The sequence below is a fragment of the Cryptotermes secundus genome, unplaced genomic scaffold, assembly GCF_002891405.2.
Source record: "Cryptotermes secundus unplaced genomic scaffold, Csec_1.0 scaffold446, whole genome shotgun sequence".
Lineage (NCBI taxonomy): Eukaryota > Metazoa > Arthropoda > Insecta > Blattodea > Kalotermitidae > Cryptotermes > Cryptotermes secundus.
Window position 1 is genome coordinate 1,064,300 of NW_019731271.1, and position 25,575 is coordinate 1,089,874.

Sequence of the window (25,575 nt, forward strand, 5' to 3'; positions counted from 1 at the left end):
GCTTTTACTGACGTTTCTGAAGAACACACTGCCTCCATCATCAGGGTTCAAGAGTAAGCCGATTAACAATCTTTTGAAGTCTATATGAAATTGGTCGTCTTGTACCACGGCAAATCATGAGCATGAGATGTGCATAGAGGAAACGGACTCCATTAATGGAGGGTAGTGAAGAAGTAGTCGCGAAAGCCGACAAGGGGTGATCATCGGTATGGGATTTTGGCGCAAGCATAATATCTCTTGACAAAAAGACCAGACCCATAGATGAGAGAAAATTTGTAAATGAACTGTGTCATTAGTACCAGTGATTTTTAATCCTCTGGTTCTGTTACCAGAAACTTTGTCGTTGTTTAGTCCGTTAGTTTTTAAAATGTTAACTTAAAAAGGTAAATTTGTACCTGTGCTTAATTAGTTAAGCACAGTGCCATGAAGACATGCGGGGGAGTGTAGCTATAGCGCCACAGTTCCTGAACCCAGAACTAGATGGAGGTGAGTAGTAAGTTTCACAACCCTGCCGCTTTACCCCTGTGGAAGAATCCCACTGTGCCCGTTGGGTAGGAGACTCAGTTGGCCCCAGAGCCAGTCTGGACTCTGTGGAGAAAAGAAATACATTCACCGCCGGGAATCGAACCCGAGCCGTCCAGCCCGTAGCCTTTCGCTATAGAGGCTCAGATATTCTGTCTCCAAATATTACCCTTAATGACACAGATTTAATCATATCTTCAACTGACATTGCGGTGCTGTGGATAGAACTTCTGCATTTTACTCCGTAGGACCAAAGTTCTATTCTTGGCACCTAAACTGAATATGCTGACTGATGCTTTTTCAAGTAAATTCTGGAATAGTACATTAAAATAAAAATTACAGATTCATTCCTTTCCAGTATATTATTTGCAGTCATAATCACGTGATTACTCTAAAAAAGAAAACCACTATATTTTGTCTAGATTCACAGATGAACTGCACTTTTAACATAAATTCATGTTACTTCATTATGGATTCTTCGTTTTCACATCTTTATCAGAAGAAAATTTTCTAATGTCACTTGCATCTTTAATGATTATCATTCGAATCTCCAAATTGTGTTGATCTTATTTCAGAGCCTGGTCTTTAATGCTTGAAATTTAGTTCCAACTACAAAAGAGTAACAATAATACAGAGTGTCCGTATGAGAGTTATCCAAAATAAAATAGTTATATATCAGAAAATATTTATGATACAAATTTGTGGCTTACACTATTACAAATGGAAACTATCAAAGTTTTTTTATGATTATATAAATTTCTCAATAAATAATGATGATGGCTTCCCTGTTGGCACAACAAATGTCCAGACAAAATTCGACCTCGTTCCACGTTGCTTGAAGCATGTTTAGTGTTACCGTAGCCACGCCATCCCTTATGGGGGTTGTCAGGTTTTGAAGGTCGTTGATTTAACCTGGTAGACAGTGTTCTTCGCATAACTCCACAAGAAAAAATTTAATGACGTTAAATCAGGCGACCTAGGAGGCCAAACTACTGGTACATCTCTGCCGGTCCATCTCCCAGTAGTAGGAGCTGAATTCAAATTATTGTTAGGTTCAGGTTATTGTTAAAATTGTTGCAACAGAATATATTTCTAGCCTTCACTTCATAACAGCAGCAAGCACGAAACGAACAAAAGAATCGTGAAAGTAGTCATAGGCTGAACTTCAAACTTTAAAGCAACCTGAAAATATCTAAAGGCATCTAAAGGTATACACAACAAAGGAACTATGTTGTTTATGCTTTCAGTACACTGTCAAGCCTCATCTGTTCTGTTTCCACATGTAAGTTTTATCATGGATGCCTCCCCATATACTGAACATAAAAATAGATTCAGGAATATAAAAACATGATCACAACGCCTGTCCATTCAACCATTCACTTCTCGCTTACTTGCGCCTGGAGTCACCGCTTCATCGTCGGCTTGTGTTTTCTATCGATTACACTCGCTTTCACACGGCAAAGCAGAGCGTTAAAGCGCTTACTGAGCAAAGCATACTAACACTCCATCATCTGGTGGTATATATTTTTTACGTGTCATTTATTATCCTTTTTAAATACCTTTGTTGAATTTGTGTCCAGATAGTAAAAACGGAAGGTTAACAACCACTGGGTTTTGAAAATAAGAGTACCCCCCACTAATAATAATGATGATGTATCATTTAATTAATTCAGTATCGTGAACTCAGAAACTGAATAAGGATTAGAAGTGAACGCCCTTTTCCAGAAATCTTTCGTTTAATATATACGACTGTGAAAAATATCATATATGTTGTTTGCTTTAAAGGAAGAACAAAATGACACGTGTTTAGAGCCCCGGAAGGTCGCGGGATCGAATCCCGATGTCATTGGATTTTTTTCAATTTACCTAATCCTTCCAACCGCACTATGGCCCTGGGGTCGACTCAGCCTCTAACAAAAATGAGTACCAGGAATATTCTTGGGGGCAAAGGGCGGCCGGCGCGTAGGGCTGACAGTCTTACAGCCATCTATGAGCCGATTATCTAGAAAATGTGGGACCCTCAACATCTCACAGCCCTATGGGCCTCCACGGCCTGGTACAGGGATACCTTTACGTACTATACTTACGTTACTACATTTTTACTAAGCAATACGCATTTTGAAGTATATTTCTTTTCTTGTTCATTTGCATGTTGCTTTCTGACACCTGAATGAATTACGGATATAAATATCGTAGATATTAGGCATAGTTGACTGGGTTTGAGAGGTTGGTTATGAACATCATGCGCTTGAACTTCCACAAAATCTGAGAGCATTTTTATCTGTCATCAGCAGTATCAACATGGCCATCTTTCGAATTTGTGAGATGGGATTTTCTGTGCGGCATCTAGAAGTTTTGCATGGAGGTAAACCTTCGAAAATTGTCCAAAATATATTAATATAATTGTAAGGGAAAGTAAAACTACATCAGGGAAAGAGAAAGAAGAAAATTATCCCGATTAAGATAACTGACGTATCATTGGATCTTGAAGCATGAAGTTTGTATGGAGACACATACGGAGAGTACTTTCGTCAACTGACGCAATGCCAACGTGGAGTGCTGCTACTGTTACTTTGATGTGATCCTCTTTTGTCAGTCCATCATTCGCTTCGTTTCATATGCCACTGTTAACGCGATGCACGTGTGTCAACATTTCTGCGTGGCGGTACATCTGTGCATGTCTATTTGTGCGTAAGCGACATTGAACTCCAGTAAGGGTGTCAGTCAGCCGGAACCAAAATTTTGTGCTTTATCTTCTAATTTAGTATGGTTCAAGTCTTATCTAGAGAGTGGTCGTTTATTTATTTATTTATTTATTCATTCATTAATTGTTCTACAACCCTTTCTTGGATCCTGGCCACTTTTTTCATTTTGGCAATTCTATTCACAGTCGATAGAATACTTGGATGGGGGATCAGACCGTCGCAAGGCCGCTAGCTACACACAGAACAGCACAAAGAGGAAATAAACGCTCACAGACCTCCATGCCTCGGGTGAAGTTCGAACCCGCGACCTCAGTGTTCGAGCGGGCGAAGACAGTTAATGCCTTAGACCGCTCGACCACTCTGATCAGCAGTTAATTCATTAGTTAAACTATTGAAAAGCAGCGAAAGCGCCAGTTCGTTGCCCGGGGTTTCCTTAAAGCAAATTGTAGTAATTAAATTGCTTATTTATTAAATCACTTTTATGAATATGTGTTCCTGTTCACCATTATATTACTTACAACTGGGGGGGGAGGCAACATACTGACCGCTTTTGCGTCACACAACCCCGTAACAATCGCACTGTAAGAAAGGATTTCATTATCCGTTGTTACGGCTATTCGATTCCCGATAGAGGCAAAGATTTTTCTTTAGATAGGCCCGAACAAATTTAGTGTTTTCTCTCCGAAGGAGCAGCGACGGGAGCGTTAAGGTGGTCATTTATTTCTACCTGTTTCCGAGGTCCAGAATGCATGGAGATTTACCTCCATACTCCTTATACAGGTTACGTTCATGGCATGTTGCTTAGGGCATGGCGTTACCTTCTGTGTGATCTACTTTCGTCTAATGTTGGCAGGATGATTGCTCTGAGAAAGCTGAGAAGGGACTTGTGGATAACACGGTAAACGATATATACGAACATCTTTGTCGAGAATAGTGAAGGGAACCGACAGATTGGAAGAACTTCAGATGGTAGGTTTTTTTTTTTATTATTGCTAGTGGGGTGGGACTAAGTTCCTTGTACTGCGGCCACTTCTGGCCTATTGTACCAGCTCCAGATGATAGGTGAGAGTGATTGTGGAGCAATTGGTGGAATGAAGATTGGCAGAGGAAACCGAAGTACTCGGAGAAAACCTGCCCCAGCGCCACTTTGTCCACCAAAAATCCAACTTGACCAGACCCGGGATCGAACTCGGGCCGCCGCGGTGGGAAGCCAGCGACTAACCGTTTGAGCTATGGCGCGGCGTTAGATGGTAGGTTAATATAGAAATAGATCACAGGGAACTAAGGAGTGTTCGGAATTCAACAGCCTAAGGATAGGATCCTATGTCAGGATTTTTATCAACATAGTAATGAACATCGTCGTTAAATAGAAAGTTCTCAAGAACAGCCTTTACGTTAGTTACTTAGAGTTCAATAAAACGACTGACTACAGACTGTATGACAGGGACTGTGGCCGCGCCATGCTCAAGCGGTTAGTCGCTGGCTTCCCCGCGTGGCGGCCCAGGTTCGAGCCTGGGTCTGGTCAAGTGGGATTTATGGTGGACAGAGTGGGGCTGAGACAGGTTTTCTCCGAGTACTTCGGTTACCTCTGCCAAGCTTCATTCCACCAAATTCTCCATCATCATAATCACCCAGGGCAGATACAATAGGCCATTCAGTGGCTGAATTGCCAAGTGGACCCAGCTGGACTTTACCCATCACTATAAACTCCGTGGTTTTAGTCCGCAAGCGAACTATACCGACCACTATGCGAATTAAAAAGTAACAGGGGCTGAATCGTCGGCAATGGCAGTGGGCTTTTTCCCTTCGATAACAAATGCTACATGTTTCCGCTGGGACATCCAGCCTCCTATCCAACACGTATTATGAATCCTTTCCATGGGTACTGTTTTCGGCCTAGCTATATCTGCTAATGATACCTGGAATATATCTTTAAGATTTTACGCATTTTATTTATTTATTTTGCATCGTTTCTTCCCCTAATATCGTCTACTGTACTTTGTTTTCGTTTACAAGTTTCTTATTCATAGCTTTGCTATGGCACATACAAGAATATCATTAATTCTTCTGATTATTGTCATGATCCTATAATCCTCCCGTCATCATCATTATCTTTACGTTTTCTTAAGCTTTCACACAATAGATCTATGACCTATTACGATTACGAATAAAAAATCCATCAGATATTTGAAGGTCCAGATCGAGTGTCCAGATTTTCCAACCCAAAAGATCTCAAACCTTTTGACATTTCTTGTAACCGCTCACTTCCTTTGTGCCCTTTTTGTTGTGTGCCACTCCACCACCGCTCACTTCTTTGGGTTCTTTACTTTAATCAGTAGAGCTGGGTTCCTATCCCAGGGTCTTATAAGGGTCTGGCTCGGACAGGGCAGGAAGAACACTTCACTACAATCACCCACCTTTCGACGGTTGCACTTGGTAGTCCTTTAATACCTTCCGGCTTTCTGAATACAACTGAATTTCTTACTACTGTTGCTTTGTACTGTACTTATACTATTCTACGGAAGGGCCGTAGTGGTAAATTTAGTGTCCGACTTTGCCGAAAGTAGTGTCAAGACTCTCCGAGGTGGAATGCCCTCTCTCTGAATTCTGAGGTCCACGAACCCCAGACTCCAAGAGAAATCCACTCCTCCACTTCTGCCATTGGTTAATTTTTCAAACTAGGAGGTTCCCTAAATTTTGAATTCCCAATCATGTTGCTCTGCTATGTGATTCTGGCAGATGCTGACCTGACGCTAAGGATGACAGCCCCTTGATGCATTACAGTCAGGGTGTGAGGCTCCGGCCGTCCCACTTCTAAGTTATCGCTGTCCCAAGCTGTCAGCTCTCATTTTCTCAAAGCCTTTCCGACGTTGCTGAAACTGCCAGAATTCTAGGAAAGTACCAGATGTTACTTCCTGTCCACATAGCAAAACTTGAACTATGTCCCTTCCGCGTGTAAGAGCTGGCTATCCGCCGGATCCCTTTGTTTGTAATATAGTTAATCTTAACTTAATACAAATTTAATTTTCACACAACACTCCTCCAGTCAGAATGGACGGTTACACTCTGTCCCCTAAAGAAATACACAAATTCTTCTCCACCGGTCAGAGAAAAGAGCGGTTCTGCACATTGTTGCAGATCCATGTCAGGCTATGCTGTAACATCAGGAACCTACATAACTTTACACTCTCTCTGCATTCGCAGGGAGATGTAGAACTTTCCCTTACAGTAACGAAAGGATTCGCGAAGTGTTTCGTTCGCTTACATTTCTCTAAGGCCTCTCTATTTATTGTAAGGTACCGACGTCTGACGTGCTGAAATTGTGCTTGGATATACCTTTACAACCAGGAATACATAATATGCCATATACCAACTTCTTACATGAGCCGGGATAGCGCATTCTGTATAGGGAGCCGGGATAGCGCATTCTGTATAGTGAATGGATACGAGCTGACGACCAAGAGGTCCGAATTCGAGTCCCGGTAGGGTCAAGAATTTTCACTTCTCTATATCTTCCAGACCGGCTCTGGAGTCCACCCAACCTCCTATACAATTGGTACTGGGGGGCTCTTTCCCGACGGTAAAGCAGTCGGGTCGTGAAACTGACCACTCAAGTCCAACTAGTGCCGAAATTAAGAAAATGTGGATCTATGCATCCACTTCCCCATACGTCTACTTTATCTCTACCTTTCAACAACTTCTTACACGATTAGCTATTTTTGCGGGAAATTAGAAAATTCGATTTGAAATGCATGCTATATTAGCTTCCTGGACAATTTATGAGCAAAACTGAATTTTTCAGGCAGTTCTTGCAGGCCTACAAAGTTAAATCATAATCCATTAAGTATTTTTGGAGAATAATCATTCAAACAGACACAAATACATCTCTCGTGTTAGGCTTTGGTGTTGGCGAGAATGCAAGGTAATTCGTAATAATGTCTGCTGAGTATCGAGGGCATGTAGTCTGACAAAAATGGTTATCTATCTATCTATCTATCTATCTATCTATCTATCTATCTATCTATCTATCTATCTATCTATCTATCTATCTATCTATCTATCTATCTATCTATCTATCTATCTATCTATCTATCTATCTATCTATCTATCTATCTATCTATCTATCTATCTATCTATCTATCTATCTATCTATCTATCTATCTATCTATCTATCTATCTATCTATCTATCTATCTATCTATCTATCTATCTCCCTTTATTGGACCTTGCCCGCTCTTTTAGTTTCTTAATCCTGTACACAGTTGGTAGGATTCCTTGAAAGGAGGGTCAGTCCGTCGCAAGGCCGCTGCCTACACATAGAACACAAACACAGAATAAACGCACACACAGACATGGATGCCTTCAGTAGGATTCCGACCCACGATCACAGAGTTCGAGCGTGCGAAGACAGTTCATCCCTTAGACCGCATGGCCACTGTGATCGGCAACTTTGCCTCCGTAAAATGCAAGAATCCCTCGTGGCTTATAATTATAAGCCACGAGGGATTCTTGCATTTTACGGATTATTATTAACCAATTATAATTGGTTACCACAAACCGAGAGAGAAATGTGAGATGGCAGATGTGCCGTCCCCTATGCTGCGTTTGTAATATTCAAGGTATATAAAGAACACTTTTGTTTGGTTCTGATATCAGTTCTGATTAGCCGCGTTACGTGCTCTGCAGGAGGAAGCAGGATGAAGTCCAGGTACTGGAGGACACGATACGGCAGAGAAGTGAACAGCAGAAGAAAGCGGGCGTGGAGCTGGACGCCACATGTCACATCTGCCTCAAGACAAAGTTCGCGGATGGAGTTGGGCACATTTGCAACTACTGCAACATCCGCTGCTGCGCTCGATGCGGCGGGAAGGTCACCCTTCGCTCAAACAAGGTAAGACAAACGTAAACCTATCTAGAATAGAACGTGGGACAACGGACTCTCGTCTTTGTCGGAAAGTGTCTCTGGTACCGTGGGTACAATAAAATATGACTTAAAATTGTTTCATGTGAACGGAACTCGTGTAATACGAAAATTATATTATAAATCATAGTTTGCATGAATACTGCATGTAGAACCTACTGTTTTCTATCCTTCCCATTTAATGCCGTTCTTTGTTTCCTGGAACTGTGCTGAGAAAAGAATTCTTGTCACAGATGGGAAGAATTTGAATCCGTACATTTTATTTTATTGCTAGTGAGGTGGGACTAAGTCCCCTGTACTGCGGCCATTTCTGGCCTATTGTACCAGCCCCAGATGATAGGTGAGGGTGATTGTGGAGCAATTGGTGGAATGAAGATTGGCGGGGGAAACCGAAGTACTCGGAGAAAACCTGCCCCAGCGCCACTTTATCCACCACAAATCCCACTTGACCAGACCAGGGATCAAACCTGGGCCGCTGCGATGGGAAGCCAGCGACTAACCGCTTGAGCTATGGCGCGGTCAATCTGTAAATTTATGTATAGGCTAATTTAATTGACTACGATAAACATGAAAACAAATGAAAGAAAAGGAAATAAGAAATGAAGTTAAAATTTGTATTCCTCGGTAAGTGTAATGCAGGCATACATATTTGATATTAATTTCTGACTCCTGATTTATATCATAAATACTTGGGGTCTGGATGTGCAGGCTTTCATTTTGCGGAAGTTAAGCACTGCAGAAACCTATCTGCAACCGAAACATTTTCAGATGCCACTAGATTCCATTATGGGCGGCTTGTATTTCAGTGTCTTGTTTTACTAATGTCAGTTTGTCACTTGTCTAGATGTAATGGCAATTAATAAGATGGAGGTTACGAATGATGAATTAGTAAATATGTGAAAGGAAGTGTTACGTTAAGTGGCAGCTAGTCACAACGGCGTGGCGCGTCCTTAGGATGCCGAATGATAAGATGACCTCCAGATGTGGAGGGTAGCTGCGAACTTATGAATAAGAGCGGAGAACCGACATGGGGTGACTTTCCAGCTTGGGACGAACAACTCGTGCTAAAAATAATTTATTTCAACATGTTACATAGGGCTGTCGGACTTAGAAGATTTTTTTTGGAACGGCCTGAGCAAAGGAAAATGGATATGAAGTTTGGCACATGGAATACAAGGAGTCTCTGTAAAGCAGGTTCGGTGACAACATTGAAAGAGAAATGGAAAAGTGTAAGTTAGATTTAGTGACAGTAAAGAATTTCAGATGGGACGGGGGTGGCAGTGAAAAAGCGAGCGATTCTACATTTTTATATGGAAATTGTGATGAGAACCATGAATTAGAGCAGGGTTCTTTGTACATAGGAGAATCATATCAGCAGTTAAAAGGGTGAAGTTTTTTAGTTATAGGATAGCGTACCCAATACTAAGAGGCGGCTGGTGTAATGCCATTATTCTCATGTTCATGTCCTAACAGAGGATAAAACTGATGACACGAAGGGCAGCTTCCATGAGGAACTAGAACGTATATTCGATAAATTTGCTAAGTACCACATGAAAATGTTGTTAGGAGATTTCAGTGCTAAAGTAGGCAGAGAAGATATTTTAAAACCAAAAATTTGGGATTCGAATTTACACGAAATTAAGTAAACTTTGCCATATTCAAAAAGTGTGAATTTTAAGAGTACAACGTCCCCACATCATAATATTCATAAATTTACTTGGGCATCTCCTGATGTAAAGACACAATCAGATCGATCATGTTTAGACAAATAGCAGACAACATTCTAGTGTACTTGATGTCCAATCTTTTAAGGGATGGGATTGTGATACTGATAGTGTCTGGCGGTTGCGAGAGCTGGCGAGAGATTGGCAGTTAGTAAAGGAGCAACATATGAATATGATCTGCACAGATCCATACTGAATGATGCAGAAGGTAGAGAACAATATCATCTTAAAATCTCAGATAGGTTCGTAGTTTTCAAAACTTAGATGATATCAATAGAGCTTGAGAAATCGTTAGAGAGAATATTAAAATTTCAGCCAAAGAGAGTCTAGGCTATTGTGAATCGAAGCATCATAAGCCATGGTTCAATGCAGGACATTCAGACCTATTAATTCAGAGGAAGCAAGCCCGATTGCAATGGTTACATGGTCCGAGTGGCGTTAACCTGAACAAGGTGAGACGTGTAGCTAGCAGACCTATCAGAAGCAAGACGACGGAATGTATGGAGACAGAATTAGAGAGCTTCCAACACACAAGTAAGAACAAGTACCCTGGAGACTTACTTAAAGAAATAAATTAATTTAATTAAGGTAAACCATCTACCAGCCTGGTAAAGGAGAACGGTGACCTGCTTGCAGATTCCGACATTTTGAATAGGTGGAAGAATTATTTCTCTCGTCTATTGAATGTATAGAGGGCCAGTGGCATTATGCGGATAGAAGCACGTACAGCTGAGCTATTAGTATTTGAGCCTAATCTTTTGGGGATATAAATTGCTGTTTAAAAAATGTAAAGCTATAAATCCCCATCTATTGATCAAATTCCGGCAAAATCCATTCAAGCGGAAGGGGAAACATTACGTTCTGAGATTTATAGAAAATTACTTATTCTGCTTGGACTTGCGAGAGGCAACATGCGGTGGCGTAGTTGGTTGAGGCACTATATTACAAGCCGGAAGGTTGCGGATTTGATTCCCGACGAGTTAGTTGGAATTTTCATCTGGCCTAATCCTTTCAGCTGCACAATGGCCCTGTGGTCGACTCAGTCTTTAACAGAAATGAGTACCAGGAATCTTCCTGGGGCTAAAGGGCGGCCGGCGCGTAAGTCTGACCTCACCGCCATCTGTGAACCGATTGTATAGAAAATTTGGGAGCCTCGAGCCTCACAACCGTATGGGCCTCCACGGCCTGTTACAGCGATACATTTACTCTTACTAACTTTACAAATAATTGCCTGTGTAGTGGAAGGAGTCTATTATTCTATCAGTTTACAAGAAGGACAATAAAACTGACAGTAGTAATTGTCGAGACATGTAATACTTATCGATTTCATACAGAAATTTATGCAACACCCTTCTCTCAAGTTTAAGGCAATATGTACAGTGGGTAGCTAGGATTTTGTCAGCAAGGGAGGGTGATGACAGTAACCGTCCCTAACGGAAATTATGTATTAAAAAGAATGGCTATCATTCCTAGAAATTTCTTTCTTTCGGTGAAAACCCACTTCTGGGATATGGCACTGTTCAAAAATTTAAAAATCTTCGGTAAGATTGCTGAAGGTAATTCACTATCAGTTGAGAGAATACAAGGTTTGTGATTCTGTCTTGTGACACTGTAGACCGCAGATAGCATTTGATCAGTTTCATTTTTCTGAAAGAACGCTGAGATGATGATACCGAAACTGACGATGTTAACAGAATCTGAAGTGGTGCTGCAAGATCTTATATGCCTCCAGTCCCGTTGATGAAATGCATTTCAGCATTTCTTTTAAAGAAGATATATTTGTTCCCCATTCTTCTTTGCTCCCTTGTAGCATGATTATTTTCCAATCCATTCAGATCTTTTGAATACTGCGGGGCATATGAATACACTTATTCGTAGATCAGCAAAATTTTCATAGTTTTAAAGGTCCAACTGATTTACTAGAAATTCAGTGTTCCACAGAAAACTAAATCGACTCTCTAATTCTTGCAACTGTGGAAAGCGATCGTAAATTTCAGCTTCAGTTTCACCCATAATTTATCTTAGAAAAACGGTGCATTTATTGCTGACTACTCGATTCAGCATCAAACTCTTTGTCACCAGGCAATGTGAAGATGATTTCTTAATTCGGCTACTCACTGCCACACCCGATCATGACACAAGTCTTCTGCATCGAAAATGACTCTGATATAGCGCGTTTTTTCAATTATCAATTAGGTCTAAGTTCCCATTTGATTCAATACTTTGTGAAAAGATTCTTCTTTAGTCTGAAGACATTTCTGAACTATGTCTATAGAAGAGAACTTCCGGATAGAAGAAGAGTAGGGCTACAAATTCTAAATTTTCACCACCGTTGAGAAGTGGAGCTGCAGCATCACGTGTATCAGAAGTTCCGGTCGGAGTATCACACGGCTGTTGAAGTGCAATATTCCTTTTTTACATTTTGACTTGAAATGGTGTTCGCTGCAGTAGCTTCTAGTATCTACTTTTGGAATGGCGCTTCGCTGTAATAATGACAAAGCCATTATAAAAAATAGCCAAACAGGAGTTCAACAGTACCAACAAGAGTCGGTGCCTCTACGCTCACATGAGCGGTATGAGCACCAAGTATAGGGACAGAGTTAGTTGAAGGGTAATAGAACTGCCGGTGGATTCAGATCTATAATTTTATTTCTGAATACCAGCCTTTGTTACTTGATTGTCATGAGACTGGCTCCCTGAAGTCTTTAAGATTTGGTCCATCCGTTTCCGGTTTCTTTGTAATTTTCGCAGTGATTGCCTATGCAGTTTTCACGTCAAGTTAAATGAAGACAATAAAAGTTTCCTTGATTTCCACAGAGTCACACTGAATCTCAACAAATCTAGCAATTTATGAGTTATGTTCTATAAGCGCATTGTCTTGAGTCGTGTCAAATATGAAACTATACTAAGGGAGACCGGGTCTAGTTTTACAAAAAAACTTTGTGAAGCTACTTCTTGGCTACGCGAATATATTATGCATGAAAATATTACCGATGCACAGTGTTAGTGCCTATTAATTTGGGGGGGGGGAAGTCAGTGAAGGAGATTTGATAACGCGACTTCCCTGTGGGTTAGACGTATTTATGGTCATGAAATAGAAAACTGAATATTATCTCCATCATCACTATAGTTCATGCAGCCTTTCATTATTGAAGGGGAAACCGTTTTAATGAAAATCCATCTTATAATTCTGAACATGAGCTCCTGCCGCGATGATGTAAATATGGTAAGGTTAATTCTCTTTTCTAAAACAAATTATAAAATCATTTTGTATAAAATTTCTTTCCTCTCCCGTCTTCAGGTCTTTTACAAAATCACTGTGGCGTCATAAAGTTCATTGACGACTTAGCAGATGGTTTACTTAGACTGAAAGCTTAAATCAAAACTTCATTTTTTTCCGTCTCCATGTATGTTTCTTCAGGTGTGGTGCCTCTTTCCGTTTTCCTCTGGTAGGCCAATATATTTTCCACCTGTACAAAATCAGATGGCAATATAACAAAAGGCCAAGGTGTTACTATGTGAAAACTGAGCTCTAGGATTATTGTTTTTTTTTTTTTTTTGACTTCGTCCATCATCCGGTTTTCTAAAAACTAGAGAACATAACGTTTCGGAAACTGAATCTGTTTGCACTCTGTGAGATTAAAGTTAGCTCTTTCTAAGGGACCCAAGAGAGTAGATGTCTCCCACTCACCTGAGGACGGAAACAGATTCATTTTTCGAAACGCTGTGTTTTCTGGTTTCTAGAATACCGAGCGACGGACAAAATCCAAAATCCAAGTAATTATTAAAAAACTTTGTGGTTTCAGTCTACAAGCGAACTATACCGACCGAGCGACCGCCGCTTGTCGGCGAAGTTAGTGCCAACTTTTGTGGATAGAGGGTGTCGCGTGGTCAGCGTAACGAATCCCCATGGCCGTTAATTTCGGTTTTCTAGACCGAAGTAATTATAAATGATATACAAAATCGTCAGAAGTGTTTAGAATTAACTAACCCCTAGCTAGCTGTAGGAACTTACCCCTTGTTGCGCCATTTTGCTTCACGATGAATCAGAAAGACAAAGACATGTCATACAGAGTTGAAAATATTACAGTAAAATTGTTGTGCAGACGCCACGAAACCCGTTCGACAAAATTAAATTGACTCACTGTCATAGAACAAAGAAGACGGAGTGGAAAAATTACCCGAAAGCAAAGAAAATACGTTCCCTTCCACCCACACGGGACGACCAACTGCAGGGATAATATCGAGTGGGGATACGCATAAGTTCAGTACTGCTTCAGTCTGGTAGCTGGCGGAAGCATTGACTTTAACAATTAGCCCTGCTGTCCCTTACTCTGTCCTCTGGATTGACGAAACCATAGTGTGACTCACTCTTTCGGCCAACAGATTAATCATTTCATTCTGAACATCTGAAGAAGAACATGACAAACGGAAACTTAGTCCAAATGCTCTTTCATGACGGGATAAAATTTTGCTGAGTACTTCAACGGTGACAGAAATTCCCCTTCATTGGAATTACTGACCACTGACTTACGGCGACTCTGAAAAGGAAAATTCTATTGAACAAGAATCTAAACTCTTTTAGTGATACCCTCAAGAATATATCTCCATTTGAGCTGCTTTAGCCTTTTGCTTTTGGAAATGGCCATAAATTATTCCATTTTTGTTGAACCGACGTTCCCACACTTTCCATGCTGGAAATACTGACTGATATGCAGGACTATTTTCTTGATACAACCCCTCCTTTATAAACATTAATTTGATGTTAACTGTCGTTCCCAATTGTATGCATAGACGTGTGCCACCCACCCGCTCTTGCATTAAAATATATTAAAACGCACTTGATAAGCAAAGAATGTGATAACAGACAAGTTTTATTAGGTCTTAGAAATGATATTTTTAAGAGGTTTCACCACAGAATTCTAGTAGCATTCATTGTCTTCCTCTTCTAGTTATTCGTACATGTGGAGTCCATCTTAGCTTCCCAGCGTACACAGTCTGAGCAACATTGGATGACCAGCATAAGCCACTTAGTTCCTCGTTATACTCATATAGCTTATGAGCCTACCTTGAATTGCCCACTTCATCCTTCTTTATGTCCGAATATTTCTTCAACGACTTTGGTTTAATGTTTGTAATACATATTATTCCTCATATTATTATTATTATTATTATTATTGTTGTTGTTGTTGTTGTTGTTGTTGTTATCATCATCATCGTCATCGTCGTCGTTGTGTCTGCTCACATCTTCTGTGTTAATATATTCGTCGGTTTGCAGAGCTTGCCTGTAACTGGATTTTGGCTGTTGTCAGACATTTTAATAAATGAACTGGATTGAATGAGCAGGTGATTCTTACACACATATAGAATAGTGTGTTGTATTTAAGAAATAAACATCCTTTTCCCCTCCCGAGGTAGTTTAGTCCATGTGGTGAATAGGACACGGACTAGACCAAGAAGTCAGGCTTAAGCACAATAATCCATTGAAGGTCGCAGTGCTAGGGCCAGTTTTATGGCTCACCCCTCATAATCAAGAAGTCAGGCTTAAGCACAATAGTCCATTGAAGGTCGCAGTGCTAGGGCCAGTTTTATGGCTCACCCCTCCTACTCAAGAAGTCAGGCTTCGTTTCTTAGTAGGGTCAATAGTTTTGCTCTTTTCCTCAGCGTCAAGATCGGCGCTAGGGCCCACCTGGCCTCATGTCCAGTGGGTACCGGGGCTCTTCCTCCGGGTTAAAATGGTCGCGGCCTGAAGCTAGCAACTTACCTCCGTCTAGTGACGAGGTTAAGAATATGTCGAGCTGAACCTCCACTCCTTAATACGTCTTCATTGCATATTGTTTAATTAAGCATAGGGAGAAATTATACACCTCCACCTTGCTGCACCTTGCTGGATTATATTATGTCTGCAAGTTTTGTGCTGAGGAACCGATGAACAATTAAGCATGTAGTCCTACACTACGAATATTGTTACATATTATAGTGTAAGGTGTTCATGAGTACTCATATCGACCATTTCATCGGTTTACATAATGAATACCAGTATAGAACAATTGGCAGTATTCCTGCTTTATCCATTTTCCATAGGCGTTTCGCTTGAAATGAAAGTTCATTGAATGAGGATAGTTCTGTTAAGTTATCTTTATGCGTATGAAAGCAACAGGCATTGTGCGCGCATGTGGGTGCGTGTGATATGTAGCGACAAGTTTCGGAGGTATACCGACTGCGTGACAACTCGATATCTCCTCGCTGTTCGCATGAATACACGTTCTGTGAGAGCGCCATGTATTTTGGAGAATTAACGGATTCAAAAATCTCAGCAGTGCAATACATGTACGGCATCACCAATACACATACTAGGTTTCCTTTGTTCCATGACTGAAGGATTTTACGTGAAAGTCAGCCATAATATTTTAAGAACTACACCTAAAAAAATTAATGAGTTAGTGTGACACTGGGATATTACTCCTACTGCTGCTACTACTACTACTACTACTACTACTACTACTACTACTACNATAATAATAATAATAATAATAATAATAATAATAATAATAATAATAATTAAATTGAATTCATGTTTTTACGTGCAAAATTAACACACAGAGGCCAATTACAAAGTTAGCACGAGTAGATAGAAATACACAAAAATAATTGAAGAACGAAATACAAAATATGACAGTCTATATAAGGACAATAAATTAATAATAATTCAAAGAAAAATTAAAGTTGGCATTAACAGGCGAGAAAAATAAAAGAAGTACTTTTCCAACGGTTATTCCATTACGTGGTGAGAAAGGACAATACATACATACACACATAGAAGTTAGTAATAATAACAATAACTCAATTAATTCTTACATATTTGTGTGCTAACACAACATCCAAATAATACTAATTCTTATTCATTTCTTAATTAAAATTCTTATTTTTTTATTTATTAAATGCTAACTTAACAGCTCAAGGCTAATTACCGGGAGAACATGAATACATATACAGAAACAAACGCACAGAGACAAAGCCACAATGTGACAACGAAGAGCAATTCAAGTTCAAATAGAGCAATATACAATAATACTACTACTACTACTACTACTACTACTACTACTACTAATAATAATAATAATAATAATAATAATAAGTAAAACAAAAAGTGAACGTAAAGTTATCCCTGTAACAGGCCGTGAAGGCCCATAGGGTTGTGAGACGTTGAGGGTCCCACATTATCTAGACAATCGGCTCAAAGATGGCGGTAAGGTTGTCAGCCTTAAGCGCCGACCGTTCTTTACTCCACAGGAAAATTATTTATTCAATTCCTGGTACTCATTTCTTTTAGAGGCTGAGTCGACCCCAGGGCCATAGTGTGGCTGGAAGAATGAGGTTAATTGAAAAGAATCCAATGACCTCATCGGGACTTGAACCCGCGACTTTCCGGCTCGTAGCATAATAATAATAAAACATTGCAGAAAATGTCATGTGGTCACTACGAAGTCAGTAAAGCTACTGGACAAATGAAATGAAGAGATATGTCACTGCCTATCACAAAATGTATACACACACTCACCGTTTTCATAGCCATGTTTATAATTTATTAAATCGTCCTTGTATTATTCAAGTCAATTTATATGGAGTTCCTCAGTGTTGCACAGGTTTGGAATTTAGTATCAACTACATACGAATATTAACTCCTTTTCTTAATCTTTGAAATATCAAATCTACCGACACGTATTTTTTTAGTATAGAGCAATTCCTTGGATAATGTGCGTTCTCCCAGCATTTATCGTTTACTATTGTTTATCCAGTAATAGGTTATTCTTCAAGCATTCATACTAGTTTTTCTATATTACAGGATAAAATTAACCACATCTGAAGCCGCCTCGTTTCATCTTACCTCACCAAACCCCATCCCGCCTAATATTACCTCATCTAATCCAACGAACCTCGCACAACGCCTACCTAAGATCCAAACACCAATTGATCCTAGCAAGAAACGCGAATAAAGAAAAACGTAGTAAACACATTGACGATGTTAGGTACCGAGCAGGCTGGCCCAGCGATAAACACTTCAAATCTCGGCCGGGAGCCTGGAGTCTCTAGTTCATTTCTGGTACTCCAAATAAATATTTTTAATAATGCGGTGCTGTATATTGTGACATATTTTCTGAAAACCGAAACACGTTGCTAGGCAGTGGCACAATGGGAGTACCGCTGGCAACGGTGTTTTCTATGCAGTCCGCCCTGATAGCCACGTCATTCTGTAGCGCTATAATTTTCGTGAGTCTTTCGCTTATATTTGTTCATACATGTTTCGGTGTCAGCTTCTTGGTATCGCGATATTCCGTCCGCGAAAGGATACGTCGCAACCATGTGACACTGAAACACTTTACAATCTGCACCATGCTAATATATTACGATACATGTGTGGACAATTGTGTCGATATGTATGGACCCTTTAACGGGCCCTTTCGTTAGTACATGCTGTGCAATTGTAATTTAAGAGGAATACAGATTTAATCTCTCGGAAAAATTCTGTTTGGTCAATAACAAATATTGTAGTTTTCACAACATGAATCGTAACACAGTTATTAATCTTTAAATTGATCTATCTATCTACCTACCAGCCTGCCTGCCTGCCAGCCTACCTACTTACCTACCTACCTACCTCTCCGTCCATCCATCCAGTACAACAGGTCTGTGTTACAAAAATGAACAAGAGAACGGATAGACTCATAGCTTATTTCCTGTTGTGTTTTTTTTTTCTTGGCGGGTGATCAGCTCGTCGCAAGGCCTCTACCTGTACACAAACACAGAAAAACGCAGACACACAAACTAAACATCCATGCCCTGAGTGGGATTCGAACCCACGATCCCGGTTTCCAAGTGAGCGAAGACAGTACATGCCTTAGACCGCTCGGCTACCTTCCTGTTGTATTACATAACCAAAATTCCCTATTATTTTCCGTAATTTTTGGTAAAACCTGAAAGTCGGAAAATGTCAAATTGCATGCACTATTACAGAAAACTTCGTTATTATCTTTTTCTATAGAATAATGTCGGCCAGAATATATCATTTTTCCTTCGTATTGTGCGAGAGGGCCGAAACCGGCATGTAACTCCACGTCTGAGCAAACCAGTGGTTTGAAAGTGTTCATGGAAAGAATTTCAATAAAGCAGAGTAAATATAGGCATATACTTTTTGCAGTCCAACCTTCAAAGTCTTTCCCTGAAGCTTAGTACCTTCATCTTGCTTGTGGTCCAGATCAGGAATCTGGAGTGCGGGGGAGAGACTGGTTAGGAATAGAGGGTGTGACATCTGGTGAAATCAATACATTGCGTCATATCCTGGCGTATGACGTCACGCGAATAACTGGACCAGTCTGTCAGGGCGGGGATGCCTTGCAGGATCCATTGTTATCTCGTCATGGCAGTTGAAATGAAGATTATCTGGCTACAGTGGTTCAGTGTCAGTTGGACTTATGACACGTGTCCAAGTCTCGTACCCTTCCTTCTCGGGTCGACACTTCTGTTGGCTGTGCAAATACAACTTTTGGGTTCAGAGCAGCACGACATTAAGCTGTGTGCGCCGTCGAAAGTCAACCGACATTTCGGAGGAGCGTGTCTCATTTTTTCTGAGGCATGCACTGTCTTCGCTTGCTCGGAAGCCGGGATCGTGGGTTCGAATCCCACTCAGGGCATGGATATTTGTGTGCGTTTTTCTGTGTTTGTCTACAGGTAGAGGCCTTGCGACGAGCTGATCACTCGCCTAGGGAGTCCTACCGTATGTGTAAGATCTAGAAAAACCGAAGTGAACGGAGAAGTTGATGGAGGCAGGCCTAGACCCACTGGGGCTGTAGTGCCAAGGAAAAAAAAAGTCTCCATTTTTAAGGTTTCAAAGAAAGAACCAAGCAAGAAACCAGCATGAAGCAAGTAGCAAGCAAAAGCAGAGTAGCTCTGCTTTTGCATGCTACTTGGGTAGGACAGTAATAATAAACTTCATCTTAATTAAACAGGGTGGTAGGGTGTAAGATGTATTGTTTAGCTCACGATGGGTAACAGTGGCGGACTTCTGTGAATATGGTAATCAGTCTTTGGTTTCCGTCATTGTAATTGCTTAAACATTAGCTTCTGCATAGGAACCGTGCGTCATGGAGTTAGTTAAGGCATCAAGTAGAAAACTAGTTGACAACGATCCGACAGTTGTAGCAGGAGAATCTGCGAAATTTCGAACGCAGCGTATCACAGTTAACAATAAATCACCTCCCTGATAACAGACTGATATTCTAATAGTACTTACTTACTTACTTACTCAAGGAGCTGCCAATTCTACAGCTACTAAAGAATTCCCCAGCATTTTATGGAACCCGAAGGTTCATTACCGTGTTCACAAGAGCTCTCCACTGGTCCCTATCCCGAGCCAGAACAATCAAATCCATACCATGCCATCCTCTCTCTCTAAGATCCAGTTTAATATTGTCCACCCACCTACGCCTTGGTCATCCCAGTGGTCTCTTTCCTTCTGGCTTTCTCATCAATACCCTATACGCATTACTCGTCTTCCCAGTTCGTGCTACATGCCCTGCCCACCTCATCCTCCTTGACTTGATCATTCTAATTATACTTGGAGAAGAGTACAAGTTATGAAACTCCTCACTGTGCAGTTTTCTCCAACCTCCTGTCACTTCTTCTCTCTCCGGTCTAAACATTCTCCTCAACACCCTGTTCTCAAACACCCTCAGTCTATCTTCCCCCCTTAATGTCAGAGACCAAGTTTCACACCCATACAGAACCACAGGCAAAATTATAGTTCTGTATATTCTAACTTTTATGTTTTTGGACAGCAGACGAGAAGACAAGAGTAACAGTACAAGTAAAACATTTAAACTGTATCACTGCACATAGATTCCATTATTTTTCTGAATTCCTGTCTACTCTTCTTCGGTAAGAGACAGAAGCAGCGTATAAGTCGCGCGTATGGGAACTTACCTGGTCAGCGTGAGACCAATATTCTATTGACATCGAGGCGTGTCTCTTGTTACCACGGTACAGCGCATCGTAAGTTAGGAAGAGATGGGCTCCGGACAAGTGCTTAGCATTCGTGCGTTTTTACTGAGAACTCCCTGACTCCAAATGTGACCTGAGACTCTGGATAGCAATTCTGGACCGCTCTCTTCCACGTCCATAGCAATTCATCATTCGTAAACAACGTTCCTTTCAGCGCTACAAATGCATGCAATTGGAAAGCGTCATTAAACTCTATAATGTTATATCCTGCCCACATCTTAGGCTACAAAGATATGCGGGAATAGACCTGCGCATATGGGAAAGGCGACCAGTATTTATTTTATGAACTATGTGGTCTTCTGCGTTCCTAGATCGCATTAAAAGAGATAGTTCATCATATACTTGCACCAACATTTAAATAGATGGGAACAGGGTATGCGGTGTTGTGGTGTGACTCCTCCGGACTAAATCTTGAACCGATTAACGCCATGAATTATTTTATGTAGTCTGAATCCTTACATATTAATAACATACTAACTCCGAATCGCTTCTTGCTTACAGGTAATCTGGGTGTGTATTCTCTGCCGAAAGAAACAGGAACTCTTAAGTAAAACGGGTCAGTGGATCAACAAGGGAATGGGAACAGGCGATGCCATCATGCGCCGGATAGAGGCAGATCTTCATCAACAGCCCGAAGATATTACACCGACGCTGACAACGCCAATAGACAAGCGTCCGAAACTCGAAAGAGCACACAGCGCTGCGGAAAAAGAGAACGTGCCATTAGCACGATCAGGAAGTGTCCTAAGGCGTCAGTATTCGCAACAAGAACAGACGACTACGTCGGGGCGTCGAATGTCAGCGAGTGACAGTGGTGTGGACGTCATTTCACCCTCTCAGAGATATACAGGTAGGGTCAGGGAACCTTCTGTAGACCGTGGACAAAGTTTTCAACAGTCGTACCACGAAGACGACCCCAGGTATTATCGTAATGAACTGGAGGGTTTGATGCGAAGTCAACAGCAACAACAACAGTCATACCAACATCTTCACGGTACTGGGTTGTACGGAAGTGAAATAGTTCATCGAGGTAGTGGTAGTGCTGGTGTAAGTGCTGGTGGTGGTTTTAGAAACGATTCTTTAAGTTCGGAACAGTCTTCTTCCATGGATATGACGTCATGTCCGCCTACTGCAGTGATGCGTGGAAGTAGTGGTGCGCCGATGATGATGATATCCGGAGGAAATAATAAGAAACACAAGAGAAGCGGTTCTGGTAAGAAGGCGCATGCGCATCCGTCTTCCACCGCTTCGCAGCAATCACAGCAACAATTGGTGACGTCGAGACATCTTCAGCAGTCACAGCAACAATCCTTCTCAAGCTCTGACGATGAGTTGAGATCGACACCCGAGTGCACCAGTTGCGAGGAACATGACAGCGAAAAGGGTGAGTACAGACAGTTACTTGGCTTGAAAAATTATAAACCATATTGATGTCTGAAGTTTATTTTATTACAGCCGCATCATACACACATACACCGTTCAACCTATTTTCTGATTATGCAAGAAAGTACCCGGGTAGACAGAACTAGATAGTGTAAACATCTGTTCTTACAATTTGCGGTGGCTAAGATTGCGGAATGTGCTATTATACTTAAGATGCCCATGTTAAAGATAATGTTAATATGTTATTTCACTCCATTGAGGAGAGATTACTGTTATTTCTGTCTATCCCTTTTTAAATTGTCTATTTTTATTATTGGGTGTAGTATTACACATAAATATTTTATCATTATACAGGTCTTTCAGTAAAATTAGAAGAAAGACAGGGATGAAGAAATTCGTAAATAATTTTCATACATATGTCACGCTTAGACGTTTTAGTATGTTCACTGTGCAGGAGATTAAACACTGAATATAGCTGAGAGGTCTATATAAATACATTAAAATGCATTCTAAAAATACATTTAACTTCTACCATATTAAATATATTGGCTAGGTATTAAATAGGCCCTATATCTATACTGAATGGGCCTCTAAAGTTGTAATGTATAACGACCTTTATTCAAAGTTGGTTGTATAGAATTGGTCTCTCTATTATATTATTTTTATTGCTAGTGGGGTGGGACTAAGACCCTTCTACTGCGGCCACGTCTGGCCTATTGTACCAGCCCAAGATGATAGGTGAGGGTTATTGTGGAGCAGTTGGTGGAATGAAGATTGTCAGGGGAAACCGAAGTACTCGGAGGAAACCTGCCCCACCGCCACTTCGTCGACCACACATCCCACTTGACCAAACCAGGGATCGAACCCGGGCCGCCGCGATGGGAAGCCAGCTACTAACCGTTTGAGCTATGGCGCGACCTCTCTAAAATATTGGTGTAATGCTGATTGGATTTTGAATACTTCTGTCCACTTTGTGTAGTTTAATGATTGTATCGAATGAGCCGTTATATGCTGCCAATTGTTATTCGTCCTTCAGTTTCAATGGGAGCAATTTTTTTGAAGTAGCAACGCTTTTACTTATATTAAGGAGATGCCAAATTTTAATCTTGGCCAGGACATGGGATATTCTTACTGTTTTTTTTATGATTTCCCTTAATTCCTTCAGGCTTCTATAAAGATACTACTTCGAAGTAGGCCATAGTCGCTTCCTACTCAGTACCTTCCGGTTGCCCATACACAATCATTTATCATTAGGCTCTAAGCATCTACTGTAGTTTACATACAGTCGTTAAACAATTTATGAATCAGTCGCCTGCATAACACAGATGCTTCATTCCACAGTTCTTTACAACCTACAATCATTATATTCAAAGTCGCTAATTAAACGCCGATTAACACGTGAATGTACCAATCGTGAAACAGTACATTAATAACACAGTCGTTAATGAATATTTCGTACTCAAAAATAATCCTACCTTTCCCACCACATCATTCTGCCATCCTTACAATATTCAGACATCTCCCTGTCATTACGCGTGAGACAACCAGTACAAATTAGAAGGTGTCGTTACATAACACAAGTTTCTCGTGGTGCAAATTTGCTGTCTCTTTATGTTTGTAAGATCTGAGGCTTTCACGGCGGTGACTATGAAGAAAGCAGTCTTCTCTTTATTTTTCTTCGCATAAGTGTAAAAGTAACGAACATAACACATAACAAACATGACGTTCGATGTATAAAATGTGTGTCTCCTATTGGGGAATGTCGTGAAGGGTTCGAATATTAAAAAAAAAACGTCGTTATTGTTTTCTCCGGCACAGTTACATGGCTGATAATCTGACTAAGACTAATCGCGTTAAAATGAAAAGAAAAGTTATACTCGTACTAAACACAGGGTCTCTGAAAGCAATGCCGCATTTTGAAACTACTTATGTAAAACTCCTTCTTCTTGTTCTGCTATTAAGAAAGCGAAAGTAAATGAGTCCCTTTGCCTAGGTACCATGTCATGAGGGCGTGTAAGGCGAGAAGAGGCAAATCTCCATAGAAAACATCAGAAACCTGACAGTTCCTTGGTTACGGACGAGTTGTGAGGGACCAATGGTGGACATAAGAGCAGTTGTGTGTTGCGTACTGTTATTCTGTCGACGGGTACATTTGTTTTTATAAGTGGCTATATTCCTTAAATCCCTTTCCCACATATTGACGGGGATGAGTAGTTAGTTTCACGATCCAGTCGTTTTACTGCCAGGTACCAGGTACACATGAAGCGTGTCTGGATGTATTGGCGAGAAAATAAATCTGTCTTTGCAGGAACTCGAACCACGGTTGCTCCTCGCGTAGTCACCTTATTGACTGTTATTGCTACAGTTACATAACGGGCGCACTGGCTTCTTAATCTTCAGCATTTACTATTGAGATGATGTACCTTTCAGTCACCATATGATTGGTCCTCAGATCCTTCTCAGAATTTCCACCACGTGATGCAAGAGAAAGACGCGCACAAATATCCTTGTTACGACGGGCTTTCGAATCCACGATCCAAGTATGCTGTAGGCGTATTGTGGTGGATGACCGTTGGAAGCGTCGGGCTTAGCCACGTGGCAAGCAAACTACGGAATCGGAGGACCCTCTGATGTCGCTATCTACCCAATCTTCGAAGTTGGCAGAACTGTATGGTAGTACCAGTGCTTTCATTGCTAAGCTGCACGATATTTTATGGAACGAATGTATAAAACAAAACAAAAACTCCGTGTCCTGTAGTCCTCAAGCGAACCATACCGACCGTGCTACCGCCGCTTGTCGGCGAAGTTAGTGCCAACTTTAGCGGTTAGAGGGTGTCGCGTGGTCAGGCAACTGATCCCCACGGCCGTTAATTTTCCATTTTCTAGACCGGAGCCGCTACTTCCTTGAAATAGCTCCTCAGTTATCCTCATGAGGCTGAGTGGACCCCGTTCCAGATCCACTTACTTACTTACTTACTTACTTACTTACTTATGGAGCTGAGCCCTTCTTGAGGAGAAGCCAAATCTGCAGCTACTCAAGAATTTCCCAGCATTTTATGGAATCCAAAGGTTCATTACCGTGTTCACAAGAGCCCTCCACTGGTCCCTATCCTGAGCAAGATCAGTCCAATCCAGATCTACTACTTCTCAGAATCTGGTAACACAGGTAATCGAACCCGGGACCTCTGGTTCTGCAGCCAGGAACACTGAACACAAGACCACAGATTATTATTATTATTATTATTATTATTATTATTATTATT

General features: G+C 41.0%; 1 protein-coding gene across 10 annotated transcripts in view; it reads left to right on the top strand.

Annotated features, from left to right (window-relative positions):
- LOC111866799 (regulating synaptic membrane exocytosis protein 2) overlaps positions 1-25,575 on the top strand; it is a 204,580-nt gene that overhangs the window by 5,239 nt on the left and 173,766 nt on the right. For 8 of the 10 annotated variants that reach the window (XR_004513258.1, XR_004513257.1, XR_002843212.2 and 5 more), the window contains exons 2-3: positions 7,913-8,117; positions 21,431-22,313. Coding sequence is in view for 2 of the 10 variants with exons in the window: in XM_033752416.1 (XP_033608307.1) it covers positions 7,913-8,117; positions 21,431-22,313 (1,088 nt within the window). In the remaining 8 variants the exon portion in view is untranslated. Of the gene's footprint in view, positions 1-7,912; positions 8,118-21,430; positions 22,314-25,575 lie in introns of those variants that run through there. The other 2 variants (XR_002843215.2, XR_002843217.2) reach the window with 1 other exon arrangement.